The sequence below is a fragment of the Mirounga angustirostris genome, unplaced genomic scaffold (genome assembly GCF_029215605.1).
Source record: "Mirounga angustirostris isolate CCGP_5_RB_7025 unplaced genomic scaffold, mMirAng1.0.hap1 SCAF_9, whole genome shotgun sequence".
In the NCBI taxonomy this organism is placed as follows: domain Eukaryota; kingdom Metazoa; phylum Chordata; class Mammalia; order Carnivora; family Phocidae; genus Mirounga; species Mirounga angustirostris.
This window is the reverse complement of record NW_026991717.1, coordinates 866,197-892,038: the sequence shown is the minus strand read 5'-3', so window position 1 is coordinate 892,038 and position 25,842 is coordinate 866,197. Positions and strand designations below refer to the sequence as shown.

At 44.1% G+C, this 25,842-nt stretch overlaps 1 protein-coding gene across 3 annotated transcripts; it reads right to left on the bottom strand.

Moving 5' to 3' along the window:
• Window positions 1–1,808: 1,808 nt before the first annotated feature.
• MORF4L1 (mortality factor 4 like 1) lies at window positions 1,809–23,440 on the bottom strand. 3 transcript variants are annotated; one of them, XM_045899272.3, is made up of 13 exons: window positions 23,287–23,440; window positions 18,532–18,578; window positions 16,826–16,893; window positions 13,623–13,739; window positions 12,492–12,578; window positions 12,002–12,082; window positions 8,406–8,431; window positions 7,842–7,930; window positions 6,536–6,637; window positions 5,075–5,163; window positions 4,406–4,578; window positions 3,654–3,738; window positions 1,809–2,058 (listed from the first exon to the last, which is right to left on the bottom strand). In XM_045899272.3, the coding sequence occupies exons 1-13, from the start codon at window positions 23,324–23,326 to the stop codon at window positions 1,974–1,976; spliced, it is 1,089 nt and encodes a 362-aa protein (XP_045755228.1). In that variant the 5' UTR covers window positions 23,327–23,440; the 3' UTR covers window positions 1,809–1,973. The 3 variants fall into 3 exon arrangements, with proteins under 3 accessions (XP_045755228.1, XP_045755231.1, XP_064425836.1); XM_045899275.3 differs by lacking the exon at window positions 13,623–13,739 and having other exon boundaries at window positions 23,287–23,438; XM_064569766.1 differs by lacking the exons at window positions 13,623–13,739; window positions 16,826–16,893 and having other exon boundaries at window positions 23,287–23,436.
• Between the last annotated feature and the right edge of the window lie 2,402 nt (window positions 23,441–25,842).

Sequence of the window (25,842 nt, the reverse complement as noted above, 5' to 3'; positions counted from 1 at the left end):
GGCGCCTGGGGGGCTCAGTTGGTTAACCGTCCGACTCTTGGTTTTGGCTCAAGTCCTGATCTCAGGGCCTTGAGATCGAGCCCTGTGTCGGGCTCCACGCTCAGTGGGGAGTTTGCTTGGGATTCTCTCTCCCTCTGCTTCCCTCTCTGCTCCTCGTACCAAGTCGCACACACGCACTCTCTCTGAAATAAATAAATCTTTAAAAAAATGCATTAGAGGGGCACCTGGGAGGCTCAGTCGTTAAGCGTCTGCCTTTGGCTCATGTCATGATCCCAGGGTCCTGGGATCGAGCCCCACATCGGGCTCCCTGCTCCGCGGGAAGCCTGCTTCTCCCTCTCCCACTCGCCCTGCTTGTGTTCCCTCTCTCGCTCTGTCAAATAAATAAATAAAATCTTTTAAAAAATTTTTAAATGTACTAGAACACAATGTTTTTAAAAACTTGATATAACTGGGCGCCTGGGTGGCTCAGTTGGTTAAGCGACTGCCTTCGGCTCAGGTCATGATCCTGGAGTCCCGGGATTGAGTACCGCATCGGGCTCCCTGCTCAGCAGCGAGTCTGCTTCTCCCTCTGACCCTCCTCCCTCTCATGCTATCTCATTCTCTCTCTCAAATAAATAAATAAAATCTTTAAAAAAAAACTTGATATAACCACCTATCATGATGGACGTTAACTAGACTTACTGTGGTCATTTCACAATAAATATAAATACAAAATCATTATGTTTTACACGTAAAACTAATGTTTTATATCAACTGTACCTTGATTAAAGATTTTAACAATTGATGTTTACCATAAACTAGAACCGTCCATTCAGTCCATCCTACGTCTTATTCCAGCTACTCTCATTACTGCGCATCACATTCTGGAGCCACACCAAGATCACTACTGAACGAACATACTCACCACTACTTAATACATTTATTGTCCAGAGACGACTACTGCCTTTCGTATCATCAGGCGAACCTGTCAACACTCTGTTCATGATGGGGGGAGAGAGGTTAATGAATACTTAAGAAAACCCGGTATCCCGCACTGTGACCGTGTTGGTGTAAACACTTTCAAGTAATCAGGCAGCTAGAGGTCACGCAGGTAGAGAAGTCATCTAGGCAAAGTAGAGAAACAGTCCTGCGGATCTCTAACTGCCTAGCCACGACTCAAGAACCAACGGCCAAAGCTTCGTGGATTAGAGGTTGATGCTGAAGGCACCCACCTCCTTTCATAAAGGCCAAACAGAATTAAACGCCTACCTGAAAGATCACTGTCTAGATACGAAAAGGTTTTATAATGCATCCACACAAGCACATTGCTCTTTGAAATTTAAAGAAAAAATTTATTGAAGGTCTGAAAAACAATTCCTAAAAGATTGACTTCTCCAGAAAACTGTAGCTACACAATGCATTGCGTCTATTATGTTAAAACGTGCATTAGACACAAATACAAAAACCATGAAACAAGCCACCATTCTTCAACAATCTGAGCATAGATAAAATGCCTAAGGAACAACATGGATGGCCTGCGAAGGATGGGCTCTTTACTTTAAGCACCATTAAAAAAAAAAAAGGAGCACAAACGGATGAGCGTGTTCAGTTATACACACTGAATTGAACCTTTGGCACCAGGAGTCAGAGCCTTTGTCACAGAGCAGTGACACGTATCATAAAAGTGCGCAGTGTCAAAGGAACAGAACCACCAGCATTCAAAGCAGCTTTGCCGACTAGGCAACAGAACAGTCTACAGTACGTCTCTCCGTTGTCCATCACTGAATACACTGGTAGCAACTTTGAAATGAAAGAAAAAGAAAAGAAAAAAGGAGCTGTAACCCCTTTTATTTTCTCTGTTTAAGATCAAACAGAAAACAAACATCAACTCTGTTATACACTAACATTTTCAAAGTACATCATTTGTACAAGAGAAGGACTAAACAAAAATGTGTTTACAGAGATCCAAACGAAGTGAGGGCCGGCACCTCGCCTCACACGGCCTTCCGATGGTACTCAGGAGGAGCCACTTCATAATCGCTGGCACTGAACAAGGTTGCCGAATTCTTTGCCAGGTATCTGAAAACAAAATGTCAGCCGTTATAAAGATGAAGGAGAATCCTACCTTGATCTAAATCAAGGCACAGATGCTGCACAACACAGTTTCTCTGAAAATATACTAAAATAAAGGCAACTTCACGGTAAAACCCTGTCACTACAACTCAGATACACAGGGCCATACACGCCAGTCAGTGATGCATAAAGAACGAAGAAGTCCAGAGTCACTCCCTCATTTCCAAACAGTAAAGAATAGCTGTCTTCAGAATACCAACTTGAGAGCTGGGACTGTTTTTAGGAAACAGATGTTGCATCCTAAAGGAACATCTAGTGTTTTCTTTAGCTCTTTGAAACTCAATCTATGAGATACAGATTCAGAAATTGACAAACACCATAAAAATCAAAGGGTCCTGAACTGTTCAGCGGTACAACACTTTGAGTTCATTAAAAAAAAAAATCCAGGCAGAGAGAGGACCTCTCCTCATCACCAGGAGAGCAAGGACTAGAATGCTGCATACATTCCCAGGCATGTGTTGCAGTTTTGAGATTATAAAACACACGGTAACACGCTAAGAAAATTCAAATACAGAAACAGATGAAGTAGAAACGGACCACTTCAACCTTCCCTCCCAGAAGGGTGCCCAGGAACTAATCCACCATTTGGTAGGAACCACACCTTTCCAGATCTTTTCCAAAGAGTACAAACGTTTCTCCACAAATGAGGGGACTCACACACCTACTTTTCCTGCAACTTGGCTGTTTTCAGTTGCCGCAACATGGACAGCTTTCTCATCAGGATGTTTACAGCTACATCCTTTAACAGCAGCTTGGCTATTGAGAATTCATTACTATATACGTGTGTTTTACACCTTCATGCATTTGGAAATCTTTGTGCACTTCAACGTATCTACGGGGTCAATTCCCAGAGAGGTTAACGGTCTGGTCCGAGGGAAGCACATTTGAACTGTCAACAGGCATTGCCAAAAATGCCCTCCACAAAGCTGCGGAAACCAGAACTGCCCTTTCCAATTCTGCAGTCCGGTTAATCTCGGCCAGCGCGACAGAGACCCCCTGACCGTGGGAACCCTGCACCATTTCGGTAGGCCACCGAGCTGCCACCGCTGTGGAAACCCACCATGCTGATTGTCACTGCTTTGCTCACCGTGATCACAACTCTTCTGTTACTATTTCTTTGTTACTAATTTTTAATCACAGAATTTTAACTTTTTACACAGTCAAAATGATTATTCCCTATTTATTTAAGACCTTTCTCACTCTAAAAATAATGAAAATACTACCATTTTTCCATCATTATCTTAACAGTTTCTATTTTAGATTTATACTTTGGATTAATCTAGAATTTTGGTCTGTGACAGTTAAGTGTGGATCAGATTTTGTTTCCTTCCAAAGACTTAGCCAGCTGATCCCGTCAGACGCCACCCCGGCATTTGTGGCAGTCAGCACCTGCACTCATGCTGTTCCACTGACGTCTCTCCTCCGTCCACATACTGCTCTGTTCTCGTCTGTCTTCTATCTATAATGCACTGATGGATCAGTGATTCTCGGTACTCTGTGCTAATCCATGTTTGTAATTTCAAGCACACCTTTAAACTTACTTTAGGAAATCATGAAGATAATTTAGCAACAATGCAAGGCTTTTCTCATCCAGAGGAGTATAGGCCAACATTGCTCCGATTCGTACTGTGTAAATAAAATAATGTAGTCAAAGTTACATACGAGATAGCACTAGAAGCACTATTTTTGTTATGTGAGCAGCAAATGCAATCACTGACTCCTTTAAAATATGTGATTTTAGAAACTCTACTTTTAAACAGATTTGATATTTAACATTTTAGGTAGAAAATTCAAAATAGAATATTCTATGTTATTTTCTGTTACCCCTTGATGTCAATTAGTAAAGACAAAAAATATTAAAAACCCAAAGGACAGGGATGCCTGAGGGGCTCAGTTGGTTAAGCGTCTGCCTCTGGCTCAGGTCATGATCCCAGGGTCCTTGGATCAAGTCCCACATCAGGCTCCCTGCTCAGTGGGGAGTCTGCTCCCCCCACCCCACCGCTCATTCTCGCTCTCAAATAAAATCTTAAAAAATAAGATAAAGAAATAAAAAACCAAAGGATAAAAAATAATTTTTTTCTGGGCGCCTGGGTGGCTCAGTTGGTTAAGCGACTGCCTTCGGCTCAGGTCATGATCCTGGAGTTCCGGGATCGAGTCCCACATCGGGCTCCCTGCTCAGCAGGGAGTCTGCTTCTCCCTCTGACCCTCCTCCCTCTCGTGTTCTCTCTCATTCTCTCTCTCGCAAATAAAAAAAATAATTATAATAATAATTTTTTTCTAAATAGGACATTACCAAATAATCTCAGTAGATGTGGTGCTCCATACACCTGGGACATGGGTGCATCCGGGTGATCCGCTAGGATCTCCGCATACTGTGGTCTCTCAAATTTGTAGAGTAGCTGAGTGCCCAACATCACATTGAAGTATTCCTTTATTCCTGCCACAACCTCATTAACAGCATACTCCCTGATACAAAGACAAAAATATTTACTTTCAAAGCAAGTCACTGAAAAGAATTGAGAAATGGGGATTAATTCAATCAATTAAGAGCAAGGGACTTGAACTGAAGGCTGAACTAATGGCAATGAACTTTTAATGAACACATTTTTTTTAAAGGGATTTAAAGAACAAAAAAAATCAATTCCAAAAATAAACCAGTTGGTAAGCTAACTACAGCCCTCAGGCTAAGAATATTTTTAGAAAAATTCTCAAACAACTGTATTTTAAATGGTTATACATGCACTTACACATAATAGCTTCAATTTTACCTAAAATATTTACTGTCTGGCCCTTTAAAAAAAAAGTTTGCCAGCCAAACCCCATGTCAAACCAATGAAATTCTATTTTGCTGGTTTCTGATAGCACTAAGAGTAAGTGGACGTTTCAGAGGATTTACTTGAAAATAAGAATACTTAAAAGAAAAACATCTTTGTGTATACTTAAAAGATTTATATGTTCTTACTTATTATCTGTGTTTCCTCGAGATTTCTTGTAATTTGCGTAATCCTCTAGAATGGAATCCACATTCTTCTTGGCAGGAAGATAAAAGAGCTATGAAAACAAAAAAAAAACGAATACCACAGTATTTTTTTTTTTTTTTTTAAAGAAAAATTACACTGGAAAACCTTTAATGCAACAAAAGACCACCTAACAGTTACAAAATAGGAAATGGCGCTGTTCAGCACTTACAACATAGCTACTGTGGCTGAGGAACTAATAAAAATTTTAGTTTAGTAATCTCAGTACATAGCCAAATGTTGACTAGAGGCTGCCATATTGGACAGCACAGCTCTAAAGACCAGTCATCTGCTGGACACACGTTCCTTCTACTCACGATCTATGGAATGCACCACACAGAAATGTAGAAATGTACCTCCCTGACACTGACATTATTTACTGTATGTGGATCATGTGCCAGACCCTGTTGGAAGCATACATGAAATCTCTTTTCATCCTCACATCAGTAGTGGGAGGTAGGAACCTACTAAAACACAGACAGGCTGAGTCCTCAGTAACTGGTAGGGTCAGGGTTTGAATCCAGCAGTTCAGCACCGGAACCAAATCAAGAACCAAATGAGTTCCACACAGCCTCTAGGACTGAGGTCTCTGAAGTCTCCTGACCCCCACGCAGTCTATACGCCCCCGTTCCTGCCCATGCCATCTGTTCTAAGAACTTGGTTCATCGTCTGATAAGGTCCTCATTCTGGTTTTGATGGCTGCACCCTTGTGATGTCACATATGTCCCTCATAATGCCCTATTTCCTTTACACTAGTAATCAGACTTGGAGCTGGAGGAGATTCAGGTTCTTTTGGAGGCCACGAATACCTTGCAGGAACTATTGTGTGCTTCCTGTTACATTCCACTAGTAGCAACATTATGTGAGGATATCCCCTTTTCAATGACAGTAGAACAGGAAACACATGCTTCTTTGTCCTTATCAATTTTCAGAACGATTTCCTATCCTAGCAACCTCCAAAATGGTGTTCTCTCCACCTTTTCTCACTATAAACTCATGGGCCTTTTATATATGTACTTTGTTTTAGTCCTCTACAAGTGAGGCCTTCTGATGATCACACTGTTCAGTCTCTGAATTAAAATAATACTCATCCGGGGCGCCTTAGTGGCTCAGTCGGTTAAGCGTCTGCCTTTGGCTCAGGTCCTGATCCCAGGGTCCTGGGATCGAGCCCTACATCGGGCTCCCTGCTCGGAGGGAAGCCTGCTTCTCCCTCTCCCACACCCCCTGCCTGTGTTCCCTCTCTCGCTGTGTCTCTCTCTGTCAAAAAATAAATAAAATCTTAAAAAAATTAAATAACACTCATCAGTCACACCCCTGCTATAGTCAAGTCTACACAATTTTTTCCTTAGAACTTTGTTTCACACTACCTAGAACATCTATAGATGACTGTGTCGCTTTCAAGGTACCTGTTTTTGTCGGGTAATTAAGTCCCAATCATCGACAAGCCATGGTTTTAGCTCTTCAGGAATCTTCACTTTCACTTCAACTCTGTTCATGAATGTTTCCTCCTGGACAGAAAAGGGAATGGCATTAAAAACCCACCTTTTCTCACTAAACAACAACTAAAATTCAGGGCTTTACTCAATCTTTAGAGGCACTAAAGACATAAATTAATTCTTTAAAGTACTCAAATGGACTGCCAGAGTTGACATTCAAAAATTCGTACACGAAAAACCCCTACAGCTAAGCTGATGGGAGATAAGAATCTGGTCTTCATAGATAATTGGTCTATTCAGTGCCTTTTCGTGTGAAGGCACAAATTCTTCAGCACATTTTCTTTTCTTCTGCAAATGAGCACTCAGACTTGGTGCACTCTAATGGTATTTTCATATTTATTGTTGATATCCAAGGACTGTTCCAAGTATGACTACCTTGAAACTACTTCTTTAATACATAAAATTAAATGTATGGACTCCTAATGAAGTCTTTAATCACTGCCCAAAGTTGCCAATTCTCAGAACACAGCACTCTAAGTTTTCTAATCTCGGCTTCAAAAATATAAACTGTCAGTACATTAAAATTAAATTAAAACCCTACTTCCAGGGCGCCTGGGTGTCTCAGCTGGTTAAGCGACTGCCTTCGGCTCAGGTCATGATCCTGGAGAGCCAGGATCGAGTCCCGTGCATAGGGCTCCCTGCTCAGCAGGGAGTATGCTTCTCCCTCTGATCCTCCTCCATCTTGTGCATTTACAGCATTTACTCCCTCTCATTCTCTCTCAAATAAGTAAGATATTAAAAAAAAAAAAAAAAAACCCACTTCCAAACTCATTAACTTTGGAAATTAGAAATAAGACATTTTATCACTTAGAGAAATTCTAAACTCACATACACACACATATATGTAGAACGGATAAAGCTTTTGTGGGGTTTTTTTATGGGTTTGTTAAGTCATCATGGGACATATTAAACCGTTTAACGTGAACTGGTAAGTCTATACAGTCGAACATCAATGAAATATTAAGTTCTGTACATCAACAGAGCTTGAAAACAAGTATCTGATGATGAGCTGGGGAGGATATACATAGCAGGGACATATTCAGAGCTACAAGTGAAATAAATAAAGATGTATTTAAAAAACCCCTTTATCCAAGAAGAGGAATATTTTCATTTCAGTAGTTAACCAAATTAACAGTGTTTTCGAGACTCAAGTTCTGTTTTATTGCACAAACTACAAATACTAAAATGCGATTCATAAAGTTGAGGAGATACTCACATTCTCCACAGTGGGATCCACGCGGGCCCTTTTCTTGCGAGGAGGCGGAGGGGTCTCGCTGGTGCTGCCACCGTCCCCATTTCCAGGTGCTGCACAGATTCAGGAGAAGGAGGGAGATTGTCAGCTTCACATAGGAGAAACTTGTAAGGAAAACAGTCTCATGACACCCCCACTGTTTTCATTTTCCCATTACACAGGAGTTACTCAAATCTACCGTAAAGAATCATAGTTCTACCAAAAATATAAAGTTCTACCAAACACTTAGCATAAGGCAACATTTACAAGATCTTACATTTATTAAAAAATATTATCTTCTCAATCATTAAGACTAAACATGACACAGGTTTCCCCATGTTAAAACAGTATCAAAGTTGGGTCTCTACTACCCAAGTACTATACTACTATATACTGGATTCTGGAGAATGTTGCTGTGATTCATCTTTGACATGACCAACAAACATATGCTTACTCTAAAGACTCTGTAAATTTTAACACTTAATACTAATTTCAAAATGTAAATGCTGTAAAGATAAAATACTTTTAAAACAAATTTAATATTCTTACTTTTCTGTTTGTTCTTTTTGGTTTTCCTAAAAGGAGAAGGGAAGAAAAGGGAAAGAATAATAAGTGATTACTGCTAATAAATAAGTTCCCTTTTACCAGAGTTAAGTTCATAAAGAAATACTGCCTTGGATGGTAAGACCAGGCTGTGAATTAGTTTCCTGCTCAGACAAGAATTTTCACTGATAGTTGGCTAAATTCACACCTCCCTCCATATAATACAAAACTAAACCAAAACCACGCTGGGAGACTTCCATGATATTACTGATTTACAAGTTTACAGCATATGTTATACAGTTTATAAGAATCTTACATTATTAGTTCTACCCAAACAAACTTCCAAGTTCAAGCAACCCCATCAGCTCAGTCCGAGAACCTGATGGGACATGTGTGTCCTCCACCCTCAGGGGCCACTGTCTGTCTCCCTGTACTTCTCTCAAATGGATATTCTGTCCTTTTCTACACCTAATACTCTTTTCTTCCCCTACACAGAACTAAGCTAATGTCTCCTTCCTCTTGGTCATCATCTCTAACTGCAACTTAACTCATGTATATTTACAAACTAGCAAACAGTAAATTATTCATTTTAATTTCATACACAAATATTTAGAGAATACAAGAAAATCATGTGCAAAGCCCACGACTATGGGCTACATCTGGTGGGACCAAACCAGAACACCAGAGTAGGCTGACTCTTCTACTGCTTTAAAAAAAACATTTATAAATCTTATTAATTGTACTGATCTAATTTAGAGCATGAGATTCATTTTACAACTCAAATTAACTTATGTTTAGGGATAAGTACAAAAATCTGGCCATCTGAACGTACAAGATTTTTCCTGTTTCTCCAAGTTTAACTCTGGAACACAAGTACTTGTTGGACAGTATTTCTGGGTCAGATTAAACCATGAACTTTTACTTATACATGTTAAAAACAGGTGGGGACCAAGAGAAACCTAGAGCCCTGACACGTATTCCTTACCCACTCATCCTATACCACAAAATTAAAGAAAAAACACTGACAGCTGACCCTAACTCTGAAATCTATAAACTATACTTCAATGAATCACAGCAGTAAAGACTCACAGACTTCTTGCTTCAACCTTCTCACTTATATTAATTAAACAAGCAAGCTAGTTTCTCAAACTAGGCAACAGATTTCCTACAATAAACTGCCTGGTGTTGTCTTAGCCCTATGACTTAGTATTATATAGTCAAAACATCAGCTGTTAGATTCAATTTAAAGAATAACTGAAATCCTAAGTCATTCTTTTTTTTTTTTTTTTTTTAGATTTTATTTATTTATTTGAGAGAGAGAGTGAGAGAGAGAAAGAGCACAAGACGGGGGAGCGGGAGAGGGAGAAGCAGACTCCCTGCTGAGCAGGTAGCCCGATGCGGGACTCGATCCCGGGACTCCAGGATCATGACCCGAGCCGAAGGCAGTCGCTTAACCAACTGAGCCACCCAGGCACCCCACAATCCTAAGTCATTCTTAAGAAAAGCCATTCCAGGGACACCTGGATGGCTCTGTCGGTTAAATGTCTGCCTTTGGCTCAGGTCACGATCCCAGGGTCCTGGGATCGAGCCCCACATCGGGCTCCCTGCTTGGCGGGAAGCCTGCTTCTCCCTCTCCCACTCCCCCTGCTTGTGTTCCCTCTCTCGCTGTGTCTCTGTCAAATAAATAAATAAAATATATTAAAAAAATAAAATTACTTGATGTTTTCTCTAACCACTCAGATTATGATCTCCACAAAACGTCATCTTTCCCATTAATAAAGGCTCTTGGAGAAAAAAGGAAGTTCCATGTCTTAGGGCAGAAAATGTACCAGGTGAGCCTAGAACATATCTTATCCTACCTAATGACAAGAAGACCCAAAAGACCCAAGATCCCTCATCAAAAGACCCAGGAGCCAATAAATTTGAAGAGGACCCCACTCTCCAGGAAGGGAAAATTGAGTTTTAAAGTTTTACTTCATACTTACTGAGCCATTATTTTTGTAGTTGAAATCGTACAACACTTTATATTCAAATACAAATAATTTTTAAGCCTACTACTAGACTAATTTTCTACACCAACTTTTAACACGAGAAAGGATTAACATTAAATCAAAAGTATTTTATCGATAAAAATCCATCATATTCTCCCTAATGAGAAAGTTGCTGACTTTTAAGACTCACTTGCTATTAAAATCCTAATGACTACTACTACATGGCAGTTTTCCAAAGAACAGCATAATTTGTTACTGCTTTTTAATGAAAGCTACAGGCCGCCCTCAGTGGCACACCCACCCCTTGGCTATCAAATATCAGCTCGACAAAGGTCAACCTTCCACTGCCTAGTTCCCTTCATGACTAACATCTCATGTTTAGGTAGTAAAGGCAGACCACCAACTCTAAAGCAATACGATGTAATTCTGAGGAAAAACATACAAACTTCTCCTCAATAAATCCTATTTTAGAACACTGTCACTTTTGATCCTTTGACAAGAACATGACCACTTATTAAACTACCTGTTTTTAAATCTTTTTTTATTTTAAAGATTTTATTTGAGAGTGAGAGAGCAAAGGCAAGGGGAAAGGCAGAGAGAGAGGGAGAAGCAGACTGCCCCTGAGCAGAGAGCCCGATGCAGGACTCAATCCCAGGACCCTGTGATCATGACCTGAGCCAAAGGCAGACTGTACCTAAGCCACCCAGGCGCCCCCTAACCTACCTGTTTTTTTGTTTGTTTGTTTTTTAAGATTTTACTTATTCACGAGAGAGCGAGTGAGAGAAAATGAGAGGGCAGGAGGTGGGGGAGGGTCAGAGGAAGAAGCAGACTCCCCACTGAGCAGGGAGCCCAACGCAGGACTCGATCCTGGGACTCCAGGATTCACGACCCGAGCCGAAGGCAGCTGCCCAACCAACCGAGCCACCCAGGCACCCCTAAACTACCTGTTTTTAAATGAAAATAATCAAGTCACAAAAAATAAAATGATCTTCTAATAAAAGTTTTTGATCTGTCATTTGTGCATGACTTCCACACATAGGTTTTATTACCAAGATGTTCTAAATCTTAAGAGTTAACGACAAGAAATGCCCCCCCCCCCCCACCGGGGTGGGTGGGTAATTTGAAACTTTAACATCTCACACATTCTTACCACGGGTTTCAAAAGAAGAGTTAAACAAAAGAGCAAATCTGCCCCAAAAATATCTTAAGACTTGTGTTCTACTGATAATACTCTATTTGTAAAAGAAAACACATACATGCACACACACACAAACACACCTTAAAAAGGGTTCTGGATGTACTCAATGCCACTGAATTACACACTTAAAAATGAGTTCAACGGTGAATTTTATGTTACATATTTTTCACCATAATAAAAAAGGGGGCGAGGTGGTACAGAAAACCTGCTAAAGGAAATTAAGGAATTAATATGTAATTATTACGTATTTTCAACAACCCAACACTTGAGAGCGGGATTCTCATTGGCGTTTTTCAAGTTAAAACGTTCCAGTTTCCATTTTCAATAAACCCTAATACATGATAATGAGTACTGAGTTTGAATCTCACTTATAAAACAATATACAAAATTAAAGCGAAGATGGAGCTTCTTACACGTCCACATTTTTCTGTTGCAGACCAGACGTCTTCTTTCCTGGGGCAGCCCCTCTCATCTTCCCCTCCGCATACTGCTCCCTTCAAAAATAATGTCAGTGGTTGTCATTAAATGAGTACTCACGTGGAAAAATAAACTGTGCCAGCTTGATTCCATCTGAAATTTATACTCAAACTGAGGCCCCACACCCCCTTCCCAAGTCTAACTCCCACAGAGCCTAGGAGGTAAGGAGATCACAGTGAGTTTGCAACTACAGGACTTGCTGTCTTCTATCTAACTCTATGGACAGACTCAAGAAATGACCGGTATCTACTTTCTTTTTCTGGGAAAGGCTTCCCTGATTGAAGTTTCAAGCCCCAACACAGCAGCTAACAGGTACCAAGAATCATTTTGTAGGTGGGGAGCCAATATGATTCTAGTATTCATTCCATTTCCCAAAATTAATTTGCAGACATTTCTCCTCCTATTCACGCTGCAAAACAAACTTACTGATTGGCTTTTTGGAGTTCTCGCTGTTTCTGCAGATTGGTATCCACGTATTTGAGTACTCTGCTTTCTGGAACCCATTCATCCCAACTGAAAAAGACAAAAGTTCAATTATCATTCAAAATTATTTTTACCACTATTCAGACTTTGTCCACCAATTACTTTTTAGAGATCTAAGAGGCAAGACTTCGGATTTCTCTGACAAAAATTTAGTAGGACTACAAATCCGTTCTCAACTAAAATGAAAATCTGTTCTATAAAGGAAGTAAACATTTCATATCCTCAAAAGCAGCATTCCAAATCTTAACCGCCAGATTATAAAAACAGATTATTCAAATCCTTTCTTCAAATGACTTAAGAGCATGGCACTTAGAGAGTCCCTAAGCAACTACCCTTACAGAATAAAGAGATCTTAAAGAATTTTAATTTCCAAAAAAAATGAAAGAGTCCATCAAAAGCTAATACTGTGTAAATTAATAGCAAAGTTACAGAACTAGCTGTGCATGATTTTCATCACCTGTAAAATGAGTGTTAACTATACCTACCTTTACAGAATTGTTACAAAAATTAAATAATACATGTAAAATAGTCAGGAGTCTGACATAAAATACACTCAAGGTAGGTCAGGAACATGATTAGGTCTACCACACTCAAACAACATCCAGACCAACTCAGCTAAGACTGTAGATCAAACCATTATCAGATGGTTTATCAGACTACATCATCCTCAACCTTCACTCACTCATGAATGAATGCACTTCCAAGACATAACCAGAGAGATGGCTTTTTAAACATCAAAAGGTAGAACCAACCACTCTAAAAATATCTAGTTGCTTAAGCATTCTGGCCCTTAAAAAAGCTCCTTCAAGATTTCTGATGTGGTTCTTCTCCAGAGGGGAAAACAAAAACAAGGTATTTCTTAGGGAATGCTGAACTATTCATGCAAAGTGACACTTTTCTCCTGCTGAGGGAGCTCCTTTAGTGACACAATTAGATGTATCCTCAAAGCAAAATCTTTCATTTAATGATTTCCCACCTCTGACCTCTTACATAAGATAGCCAAAAGGAGAATAAATAATTAAAAAGCAATCCTCAACATGATTTCCTAGAGAAAACTTTAAAACATGCATTTACCTAGAGGTCAGGAGGGGGTGGTGTACTGAGGGAGCTCCTTCAGGAACAGGAAAAAGGGCTACAATATCCTCACGTGTCTTCAAAGTTTTTTCAGAGCGCCTGGGCCTCACAGCACTTCTGATACAGACAGCATAGTACAAAGTAATCTCAGTAACTAGGTGCAGAATTTAGCTTAAGCTTTATTAAGATTTATTTACAAATGGAATATTTAAATGTCTGTGTCAACAAGTTCCAATAAGGAGTTTGAAAATTTAGAAATATATTATCTATTGTGCTTTTGAAAATATTTATATATTTACTGAAGTTTAAAAAACTCCAATTTGGAGATTGGGCTTTTGTTGTATGACTTTCCAAAAATAAGATACCTTACAAACCATTTTCAAAATGAGAATCTTATTTTTATTTATATATCTACTTGTATCTATTCCCATTCTCTCTAAATTAAGGGGAGCTGTCAAATTTTTATTTACCACAAAGCTTCATTTTAGATCCCTGCAAATCCCTTCCCACTCTGATATAAAATACATCTACATAAGCACTTTGATCTAAAAACCAAATCAAGGGGTGCCCAGATGGCTCAGTCAGTAGAGCATGTGACTCTTGATCTCTGGGTCGTGAGTTCAAGCCCCACACTGGGCATAGTATTTACTCAAAAAAAATTTTTTTAATTAAAAAATAACAAAAACCAAATCAATTCCAGAGTTTCCTTTATGTGTCAGAAGCTGAAAACCCTTGCTGAACCACAGGAAGATGAAATATCTTTTGCTCTGAGGAACATCACTACTAGGGTAGTAACTGAAGGCCAGACATTCAGAAATTTTCACAGGTCACAAGCATAAGTTCAGAATTTTCTAAAGGTAGCTTGTCAATAAATTCCAACATCACAGTGATCTGTGGCATTACTTACACAGTACTAAATATAAACATAACACACTTGCTGGGCATTTGAGTAACTCTTCCCCATTTCAAAATGGGGTTTATTTAAAGCCTTCTCTAAATACTAAGATCGAATTTTTCAAAATTACGTATATTGATCTACATCCCAAATCACCTACAAAAAATACATCTTTGTTCATTAATATCCTCAATACATCTAAAAGATATTAAAGATCTCCAAAGTTCAGTGCCATTTTTAAATTTTTTCCAAGGAATCAGTACATAAAAGTAGCTGAAAACAAATCTATGCAGCCTATCATTTTACTTGTGTTACTGAATTCTAACAAAGGAAAAAACGTTATTTTGAAGTCGTAAAATCAGGAAATACAAGCATTTGACACTTTCATAATTTCTTATAAGCTACAAATGCCACTCAAAACCCAAGTCTTTAAGCTGTACACATCTACCTGTAATTTTAAACAAAATATTGCACATAAAAGAGTTAAGCACAAAACCTGTGTGTTCACAGCTATTAAGATGAAATCCTAAAACACTTATTTACAAGAGTAAATGGGGAGGGAAGCAATCCTGTATCCTGAATTTGCTGTTTTTCTTTTGATTTCCTGGATGGACGTTAATTTTCCCACACATGATATGCACAAATGAGACATTTTATTACCTGTAGAGAATGGAGATTCTTATTGTATCGTAATGCTCTCAACTTTACCCAATACTGACAGAGTATCCGCATGTACAATAAATCTAATACAAGACTGAAATACAGTTTAAATAGAGAAATCTACAATACACACCAGGAGCCATACGATGAACTTTCCTGGATATTAGAAATAATTTAGATACTAAAGAAATCACATTTAAAATCATAGTTTATTTGTAAAAGACAAAAGGATAGTTTTCCCTATGGTTTTCCCAATTTCTCAATATTTAAAATCCTATCTGTCATTATGAGAAATAATTTAAGTGGGGGAAAAAAATCACAAGGAATGTGCTTTTACACATTTTAGATGTCCACCTTTCTACAACTATACTAATGGAAGAAAAGTGAAGGGTCTGGTATTTTTTTTTTTTTTTAAGACTTTATTTATTTATGTGAGAGAAACACAGCGCGAGAGGAAACACAAGCAGGGGAGTGGGAGAGGGAGAAGCAGGCTTCCCGCGGAGGAGGGAGCCCAATGTGGGGCTTTATCCCAGGACCCTGGGTTCATGCCCTGACCCGAAGGCAGATGCTTAATGACTGAGCCACCAGGCGCCCCAGGGTCTGGTATTTCTTAGCTAAAAGCACTTTGTGAAAAATTTTTCTAAAAAAATAAAACTGGGTCACCTAAACAACACCAAAATCACAGGGCCAGTGAGAGTCAGAGAATACCTTCTTCCATAGCACTAGAGTGCTCATCCAATCCGATGGCTTACTCACGTGGGGAACCAGACACCAGAGCACAGCTCAGGAGACACAAAGCCTTAAAAGTTGCTAGCAAACAACCCCGGAAGAACTACTTTCTGGCAATCTTTGAACGACAAAACACCACTAATAAAAGTAATTTAAAACCTCTCACAGTAAAAATTATAGGTTCTTCTATTTCAAGCACCAAAAATGAATAAATTATTAGACATGATATTTGTGGGTCCCAAGGAGAAAGAGTCATCACTGAAAAAGAGAACTCCACTGGCTAGGTATTCTAGAATATGTTCAATCTATGACCACTGTCCACTCCTGGCAATGGATCAATACACCACTCCTTTAAAAAAAAAAAAAAAAAGGTTTAACTCTTCCAGGTGAAAAATTAGGTTCTGTAATTAAATTCTTCTATCCGTATTAAACCATATTCTAAAAAATGAACACATGAAATCACTCTCTGCCAACATTTATGTTACCAAAGTTCAGAACATAAGTTGGTCATTACTTCCTAATCAAACATGCTCATCCTTTCTCCTTTTTTAGGCAGAAAAATCCAACTAGCTCTGAGTATAACTGTTTGCAGTAACATATATAGTAACTGAGTTTGTGCTAAGGCAAAAAACTAAAGCTGTCCTAAAATGTACTAAACCAAGAAAAAAAGTAGTTGGTTGACTAACAATTACTGGACATTATACTAGAGCACGAGAAATAATCCAAAGATTTTAAAATGTAACGGCTACGTACCCTAGTTTCTACTACCTTCTCCATACTACAAACGTCTCACCCTTGCTTTGATGCACGAAATACGTTAAAACCGTACAAGAATTCAGAGGCGTAGGTTTGCAACACACGTGACACAGCCTACCTTGTAATAAAACATTGTTTTTAAAGATCTAATACTAATACTCACTTTTTATTCCAACCACTGTAATGTATAAAGTATTTCACTTGTTTGTCCTTTATGGCAACCTTTACACACTGAAATAAAAAAGAAAAAATTCACTCAGAAATAGGTTTTGAAAAAGATGACCACCTGTATGCTTTTCAGGTATACAATCTTTAAGACACTCCACTCAAACTCCGGTGGCCAAAACGAGCACGACACAATGTGACGGTCACAAAGAAGAGTGTTCAAGCTTCTCATTCACATACATCAACAGTCATAAAACTGCCTCAAAGTCACCATCTGCTGGAGCTAGTCCAGCAAAGCAGAAAACCCATCATAAGAGGTCACCCTGAGCTTTAAATCAGTGGATGCAATTATGAGCTCTCCAAGAACAGCTAACGGAAGCCATGTTTGCACTTTCTACCAGTCAGAAGCCATTACGTATTTCAAAAACAAATTCAGCTAAAGAAAATTATTTATACCGTACCATTAAAAAGTGTCATTAACTTATGGAAGGCAATAAACGGTTTTGCTGCAGAGTATTAGCAACTAGCCAATTTATACATGAAAAACATTTTATGTTCTTCTTAAAAGTGGCCTAAACAATTAGAATGCATGATTAGAGGAAGTTATCGACTATGACAAGCGATCACTATCCAAAGTCTTTATCTTGAGCAAACCAAGAGAACCAGGATAGTTTAAGCTATTCCAACAGCCATTTAAAAATTGTTCACTGGAGTTTCTGCTGCCAGAGGAAAAAAAAAACCTGTCAGGTCAGCGGAGTTGACACAACAAAAATAATATGCAGGAATATAAATGATCAACAGAACTCACAACTTACTTACAAGCAGTGTTAGTATGCATCACTGAGAGATGTACATACACACAAGGTTAACAGATTCTCCATAAATCCAAATTCAGTCATTTTAGAACTTGAAAAACACGTATCTAATCTATGTATTCAAAGCAACTGAAAAATAGTGAAAATGGTTATTATTTGGTCACACGGGCACTTCAAGACTGTTAAGACCATTTTCACGCATATACTCACCAAGAATGCTGTAGGAACTGTATTTAACTAAATGCTGTATTGTTTTGTATACCGTTTTTAAAAATTACAAGCATTAAAAACAGTTACACCTTACATATTTGCGCTAAAAGTTCCCAGAAATACTAAAAACACTTTTTACTGGGGAATTTATCATCTCATTTACCTCTGGCTAAATGTACAATCAGTTCTGACAACAGGAGCACACCCCATACAGGGGAAAGGAAGCCCCTAGCATTCAAACTCTGACAGACAAACCAACAAATAAAGTTAAATGTCCTCACATTTTTAACGTTCACTTTGATCTTTAACGTAGTCAAGTTAGCTCAGGGCTTACTCAGCATACTATATTCACATCCAAAACGGACTTTGGCAGTATTTTCTCACAAGTCACTAACTACACATACAACTTGCTCCCACAACCAACCAGTCTTTTACCTTTCCCCTCAAATGCTCCTTCCAGCTGCTGGGCCTTCAGCAGGTCATAAGGTGAATGGCAAGGTGGCAATGCTGTATCTGACCCCCTCGGCAAGTAAGACAAGATGACGTGACGGACGCTATGGACTACCAATCTGTGAAAAAGGCAACTAACTCTCTTCCTACCAACCACTGAAATCTGATGCTCAAGAATCATTTAATCAGTCATTTCAGCTAACTTCTCAAAAGAAAACAGGTTTCGTACCTTTGCTTCATAAAGAAGAGGCCCATGAAAGCACAGCACTCGTTCACCTGTAAAAATAAAAAAAAAATATCGAGTTAATTGTAATTTCTCTTCAGATCTAAGGGTCACATGTGAGAACCATCGCATCTGTACTCGCATGTATTCCTCGCAAAACCAGGGGAGTATGGCCATGTACAGATTAATACCTCGGATCAAACCTCAATAGTACCCTGCAACAAAAGCAGCTCAGTATGCAATGTAAACAGCAAAAAACAACTGATTAGAATGTCAATCCATTTAGACCATCAAATCATCTATCACCTGTTAAGCCAATAAAATTCTACAATATCTACCTTTTGGGAGGATTTGGGTTTTTCAAAGTGTATCTCAGAATACAATTTTTAAAATATTTCCTTTTTTTTTTTTTTTTTAAAGATTTTATTTATTTTTTAGAGAGCGAGCGAGAGAGAAACAGCATGAGAGGGGAGAGGGTCAGAGGGAGAAGCAGGCTCCCTGCTGAGCTGGGAGCCCGATGTGGGACTCGATCCCAGGACCCTGGGATCATGACCTGAGCCGAAGGCAGACGCTTAACCATCTGAGCCACCCAGGCGCCCTAAAATATTTCCTTTTTTAAAATTTATTTGAGAGAGAACACGCGCACATGCGCCACCGGGGGGTGGGGGGGGCAAAGAGAGAATCTTCAAGCAGACTCCCCACTAAGTGCAGAGCCTGATGCCAGGCTCCATACCAGGAGCCTGAGATCAGGACCTAACCTGCAATCAAGAGTCGGACACTTCATGGTCCCAGGGTCCTGGGATCGAGCCCCGCATCAGGCTCCCTGCTCAGCGGGGAGCCTGCTTCTCCCTCTGCCACTCTCCTGGCTTGTGCTCCCTCTCTCTAGCTGTCTGTCTCTCTGTCAAATAAATAAATAAATCCTTTACAAAAAAAAAAGAGTCGGACACTTAACCAACTGAGTCACCCAGGTGCCCCTAAAATATTTCCATATTTAGGACCTTATGCTCTCCCTATTATTTCTGCTTCCAAACCTTTTACTGGTCAAGTAAAATAAGAATTCCAACTTTTGGAAATCACACTCTATGTCGAACTTAAAATTAAGACTTGCACGACTTAAGACCTGGAAGCCAACTCAGCTCCTCAGACAAAACAGGCTGTTAATTCCTGGCAGTACCTGAAGACTACATTTGATTATCGTAGAAATGAATTTCTTGCACATTATTTTCAGCCCCCTTGGATTTCATCAGACCCAAAGGTTAACAAAAGTAGTCCACCACAGATCGCTCTTTCAGCTCTAAAATTATTAAAGCGACCTACTAGCTCAACATTTTTTAAGATTTTATTTTTTTGACAGAAAGAGACACAGCGAGAGAGGAAACACAAGCAGGGGGAGTGGCAGAGGGAGAAGCAGGCTTCCCCACCGAGCAGGGAGCCCAACGCGGGGCTCGACCCCAGGACCCTGAGATCATGACCAGAGCTGAAGGCAGACGCTTAACGAATGAGCCACCCACGCGCCCCTAGCTCAACATTTTTTACTGAGAGCCGCGCGCACACACAGACAGTGGGGGCAGAGGGAGAGGGAGAGGCAGACTCCCCCCTGAGCGGAGAGCTGAGCAATGAGCGAGGAGCCTGAAGGGGGCTGATCCCAGAAACCTGAAATCTTGACCTGAGCCAAAGTCAGATGCTTAACCCACTGAGTCACCCAGGCGCCCCAGCTCAACTCTTCAAAAATTATAGGGCAATAAAGGTTTTCACCATTTTAAAAAATTACTGCTACTTTTAAAAAAACTGACAACTTACAAACCTTCAACATTAAGTTATCTAAAGCAAATCTATATATTCACTTTCAACATATTTATACCCAGTCTTTCACATACCTACTTGTGCACCATTAGAAAAAGGGACACTGATATGTAAGCAAGTAGTTTCGCACAATCTACTGGATTTCCTATGTTATCTTCATATGCAATAGGAGTGAATGATGAGCTACTAGGGAAACAACTGGTACAAAGCATAGAAACATGACAAGGTGACACCATCAGACTACCTACCGTTTAAATATAATTTGCCATCACTGGAGCACAGGGTAAACGTATAAAAGTGGAAATCAAAGTTACACAGATCATAGAGTGCCTTACGTGTCATGTTACGAAGTCTGGACTTTATCCTGAAAGAAGGATTCCCAAATCTGACCAAGAGTCTCTTGGAGTTTTTAGAACTGCAGATTTTCAAGCTTCACCAGACATATTAGACCCTTCCCGGGCAGCCCCAGGAATTTTACTTTGATCAAAGTTCTCTGTGTAATTCTTGTGCAGTGGTCCCCTCTCAAGAACCTGCCAGAGGTTGTTGGGCCTACGCAGAACTTCAAGTGGAGACTGCAAATAGGGAGACCAGTCAGGGACTTCTCCCCGCAGTCCACGGTAAGACAAACAGGTCTGAACCAAAAGCAGTGAGAAGTAAAGGACGACTGAGTGAAAGCAGTAAGTTTTGAACTGACCAGGCTGGAGGGAGCATTAACCAGAACAGGAAATGGAGGGAGGGGGCGTAAAGCAGTTCTGGACTATGTTAGAGCAGCGGCTACAGCACATCCAAGATGGAATCATCTAGTCAGCAGCTGGGTACCAAGTCTCGGGCTCAGGAGAGCGCTAGGCTGCAACCATCACTGAAAACCATGCGATGAGAACGTGGGGATGTAAGTAAGGCACAGGGCGTACCAGCAGCACCAAAGACCACACCTGTGTCTCCTAACTTCACTCCCCAGGTACGCTGCAGAGACCCCGTGAAGGGCGCCGGGGTGGCTCAGCTGGGCAAGCGCCCAACTCTTGGTCTCAGCTCAGGTCATGACTTCAGCGCCACGAGACCGACCCCACTGTGGGCTCCATGCTGCCACGGAGCCCGCTTAAGAATAAGTAACAAAGACACCCTGAGCACGGCCTTACCCCTCCGTCTCCTGGCTGCGGCCGGAAACAACTACACTGAGACCAAGGCCCTTCTGACCCCCGTCCTAGCTACCTGACCCTCCCCACTCTCTCGGCGGGTACACGGAGCGCTGGAGGCACAGGAGCCAGAGTAGCAGACGCCCACAGCCTCCTCTCCGTAAAAGTGGAGAGAAGGGCCTGTAATGGGGGAAGAGCAAGCCGTGTTCTCCGGCGCGGCTCGGGAAGCCCTTCCCCACGCCCGGCCCCGCCGGTATCCGGTGGCAAAGCTCGAGGCTGAGGAGGCTGCCACCCCCCCGCGCTGGCCCGCGCTCAGACTCCACCACCAGCTGGTCGATTCCCGGCGAGCACAGTCACTCCCTCCGACAACGGGCGAAGCGCCCCACGGTTTCACGGTTCTCCCGACTCTTTGGAAGGGAGCATCAGGCCGGCACAACACAGCCCCGGCGCCGAGCGCGCGCAGCCACCGTTAAAGGAGGAAAACGGCCTCGCGTCGCGTCTCCTGCCGCAGCGTCCCAACGCGACTCCGCGTCCCCTCGAGGCCGCCTCTGGTCTCCGAACGCGGCCGTGCGCTTCGGCGCCACGCACGGGCGGAAAGCCTCACTTCCGGGCCCGTGGCTCCCGGCGGCCCACGGGTTCTCCCCGGCGGCGGCGGCCCCCCCCGCTCCCCACCCCGCAGCGGAGAGACGGCGGCGCGCGGCAGCAGAGGGAGCCGCGCCGAGCCGCGCGATGACGTCACGGCCCGGGCCACGCGGCGCCGACCCGAGCCCGCCAGGACTCGCCGGCGACGGGGAGCGTGCGCACGCGAGCGCGCCTCGCGCGCCCCCCGCGCCTCCGCGCCCGGCCGCGGGGACCCGCAACCGCAACGCTCCGTTTCCTCTGTTCCAACAGCAGCTCCTTCCCAAGTCCACAGACCCGGGCCGCACGCACGGACCGAAACCCCCCGAGTAACACAACAGGCGAGCCCGCGCGCGGCCGAGCCCGCCGTCACCTGCGCGGGGGCTGCCGGGGTCCGCGACGCGCCAGGTGACGCCGGCACAGCGCGAGTGCGCACGCGCTCCCGCCCGCTCCAACACTCCCCGCCCCCCCGCCCACGCCGCGGCCTCCGCCCGACGACAGACGCGCTCGCCGTGGGAGCCCGCCGCCCGCCGCCCGCCGGGCCTCGAGCGCCCGCTCGGCCGGCAGCGCCGCCGGCGGGCTCGGGGCGCGCGGAGCACACCGAGGCCGCGCCGCCAGAACGCGCCCGCCCGCCCCGGGGACGCCCGCCGCCGCCCGCCGCACAAAGCCCTGCGCGGCCGCCAGGAGGGGGCGCTGCGCGCGCGCCCGAGCCGGGCGCCGGCGGCCATGATGGCGCGGCCGCCGCACAGCGGCCATTTCGCAGCGACGCGCTCCTCCCGCGCGGGGCCCCGCCGCGCCGCCCCCCGCCGGGCGCCCCCCTCCCCTCGAGCCGAGGCGGGCGGGGCCGGCCGCGGGGCTGTCCCGGGCCTGGCGGCCGCCCCCCCACACCCCGCGCGCGGCCGCCCCTCCCCCACGCCACATCAGCTCCCCGCCGCCAACGCCGCCGCCATGGCGCGCCCGCCGCCTCCCCACAGCGGGCGGCCCCCGCGCCCGCCTTCCCCGGGGCGCCCGGCGCGCCCCGAGCTCCCGCCCGCGCCGCACCCTCGCCCGCGGCCAAGCCCGCCGCCGCCCGCCGCCGCCGCCGCCGCAATGCGCCTTCCTCACAAAGGCCCTGCCCGCCGCCCCCGGCCGCCGCCCGCGGCGCCCCCCGGCCGCCGCCCGCCCGCTCCCGCGCCGCCCGCCGCCTCCCCTGCCGGCCCGGACTCACCCTCCTGGAATTTGGGCTTCGGGTCCTGCTTCGGCGCCATTTATAAGTGATTCGCCGCCGCCTCCTCCTTCTCCCACCACCCCCGACTACCGCCCCCTACTCTCTACCCCACCCAGCTCCGCGTCAGACGCGCCGTCAGGCACCGCCAGCTCTACATCCTGGGCCCGATTTGCCAGCGCCCGCAGACCTCACCGCGCCGCGACCGCGCAGCCGCCGCCCAGCCAACGGCCGCCCGCCGCGCACGCGCCGCCGCGCCCGCGCCGCCCCGGGGCACGCCGGGACCGGTAGTTCGGCGGGGCGGGGCGGGGCGGGGGAGGGGCGGCCGGCCCGCACCCCTGGAGCGCGCGCGGGGGCGAGGGCCCCCGCGAGCCCGCTCGGCGCTCCTCCGTGCCGCCGCGTCCTGGAGTCCGGGGGTGGCGGCTGTGGGCGCCCCGCTCCCGCCGCAGCCCCTCCCCCGCCCCCCCGACGGCGGTGGCCGCCGCCCGCCCCCGGCCCCCACCCTGCCTTCTGCGTTGTGCTTCTGCCACCCCCGCTCGTTCCTGAGGCCGCCACTCAGCGGCGTAAAGCACGGGCCACAAGGGCGGGGACCCCGTCATCTCCCTCCCGTCCCTCGCCGGCCCCCGCCGGGACGCACGCCTGCAGTCGCGGCCGCGGCCGCCTCCCCTGCTCAGGGGCGCACCACATGCCCGGGACGCATAGCCTTAACTGCCGGGATCTTCGTTCTCTCGCAGGGCCCGGGGTTGCTGTCAGGGCTCCACCGTCAGAGCCCGCGTCCCTCGACCTGAACCGGCGTACACGTTGATTCTATTATTTTAGGGCCCCAGATGTGGAATGACGGAGTCAGGGGCCGGGGCGTGTTCGCCGGCCTTGTGAACGGCCGCCTCAGTTTACCTTCCGACCAGCGGTTTAAGAGCGCCTCTTTTCCCACATCCTTGCCCCCCGCGCTAGCCTCAGCCCCTACAGCCTGGTGTCCCGTGGACGGGACACCAGGCCGCGCGCAGAATCGCCTCCGGAAATCGGGGTGGTGCTTACCTGGGGGGGCTGACGAGGGGGTGCCTGTTGTGTGCCCCGTCTTTCCCGGCGTGGTTACACGGTGTTTACGTGGGTAAAGACTCATCAGGTTGTATGGTTATGAGTAATGCACTTTACGAGCAAGGCACTTGGGACAATTCATCACATGGTACAGTTACAAGTAATGCACTCTAATAAAAAGATCTTTAAAAGTCACTTTATTGGGGGGCGCCTGGGTGGGGCAGTCGGTTAAGCGTCTAACTCTTGATTTTGGCTCAAGTCGTCATCTAATTTCAGGGTCCTGGGATGGATTCCCCAGTCCCGCTCTGGGCGCTGGGTGTGGAACCTGCTTAAGATTCTCTCTTCAGGGGGCACCTGGGTGGCTCAGTCGGTTAAGCGACTGCCTTCGGCTCAGGTCATGATCTCAGAGTCCTGGGATCGAGCCCTGCGTTGGGCTCCCTGATCAACAGGAAGCCTGCTTCTCCCTCTCCCGCTCCCCCTGCTTGTGTTCCCTCTCTCGCTGTGTCTCTCTCTGTCAAATAAATAAATAAAATCTTAAAAAAAAAAAAAGAAAGAAAGAAAGAAAGATTCTTTCTTCAGGCGGCCCTCTGTGCCGCCTCCCACCCCCAGAACTCTTTTTCTCTCTCTCTCAAAAGCAAAACAAAACATACAGGGCGCCTGGGTCTGTCATTAGGCGTCTATCTTCGGCTCAGGTTGTTGATCCCAGAGTCCTGGGATCAAGCCCGAGCCCCGCATCAGGCTCTCTGGCGGGAAGCCTGCTTGTGTTCCCTCTCTCACTGTGTCTCTCTGTCAAATAAATAAAATCTTAAAAAAAAAAAATACAGACAACTAGAAAGAATAATACACGACGTACCATGCCTGGTTTCCTTAGTATGTACTTCCAACACAGAAAGGTGTTCTCTTATATAAAACAATACCATTGTTACACACAACACAATTAACTGTGATTCCCTAAAATCATTTAATTCCCATTCCATATTTCCTCACTGGCTCCCAAAATATTTGTATATTTGTTGCTTTTTTTTTTTTTTCCAAAACTGAATCCATTAAATGACATTTTGCATTTGGTTGTTAAATCTCTTAAATCTTTTTTAAATCTAGGCCAGAAGTTCTTACGGTAGGAATCCATGGATACAATTCAAAAGTAAAAAATTATGTCTTTATTTTCACCACATTCAAAGTGAAATTTAGCCTGTCCTTTCATTAAAAATGAAAGAAACAAACTACAACAATATCAGCAACACCTTTGGCTTTGCCACAATATAAACCAGATGTTTTCGTGTCACACGACAGTTCTTGTGTATATCTCCAAGCTGTCATTTACATTCATCATGATTTTGAAATTACTGTGCTTATTAGACCTGCTGCTAGATCTTGTTATTTAATGCATTAGAAATGAAGCATGTACATTACCATATTTTAAGATATTTTGATAACTTTATTTCAGTAGAATTGTTTTCCTTTATCATCCTATGTGTTTTTGTTTTGTACATTTGAAATCATTCTGAAAAGAGCTCGATGACC

What these genes read in the sequence shown, in the direction of transcription:
- MORF4L1 (XM_045899272.3), bottom strand. Translation starts at nt 23,326, where the DNA reads ATGGCGCCGAAGCAGGACCCGAAGCCCAAATTCCAGGAGG. An exon ending in TACAGTGGTTGGAATAAAAA is followed by an intron (nt 13,740 to 16,825) that starts GTGAGTATTAGT and finishes TGTCTGTATCAG; the next exon opens with AAGTGCTGTGAGGCCCAGGC. An exon ending in CAACAGAAAAATGTGGACGT is followed by an intron (nt 8,432 to 12,001) that starts GTAAGAAGCTCC and finishes TTCTCCTTTTAG; the next exon opens with GAAAACCAAAAAGAACAAAC.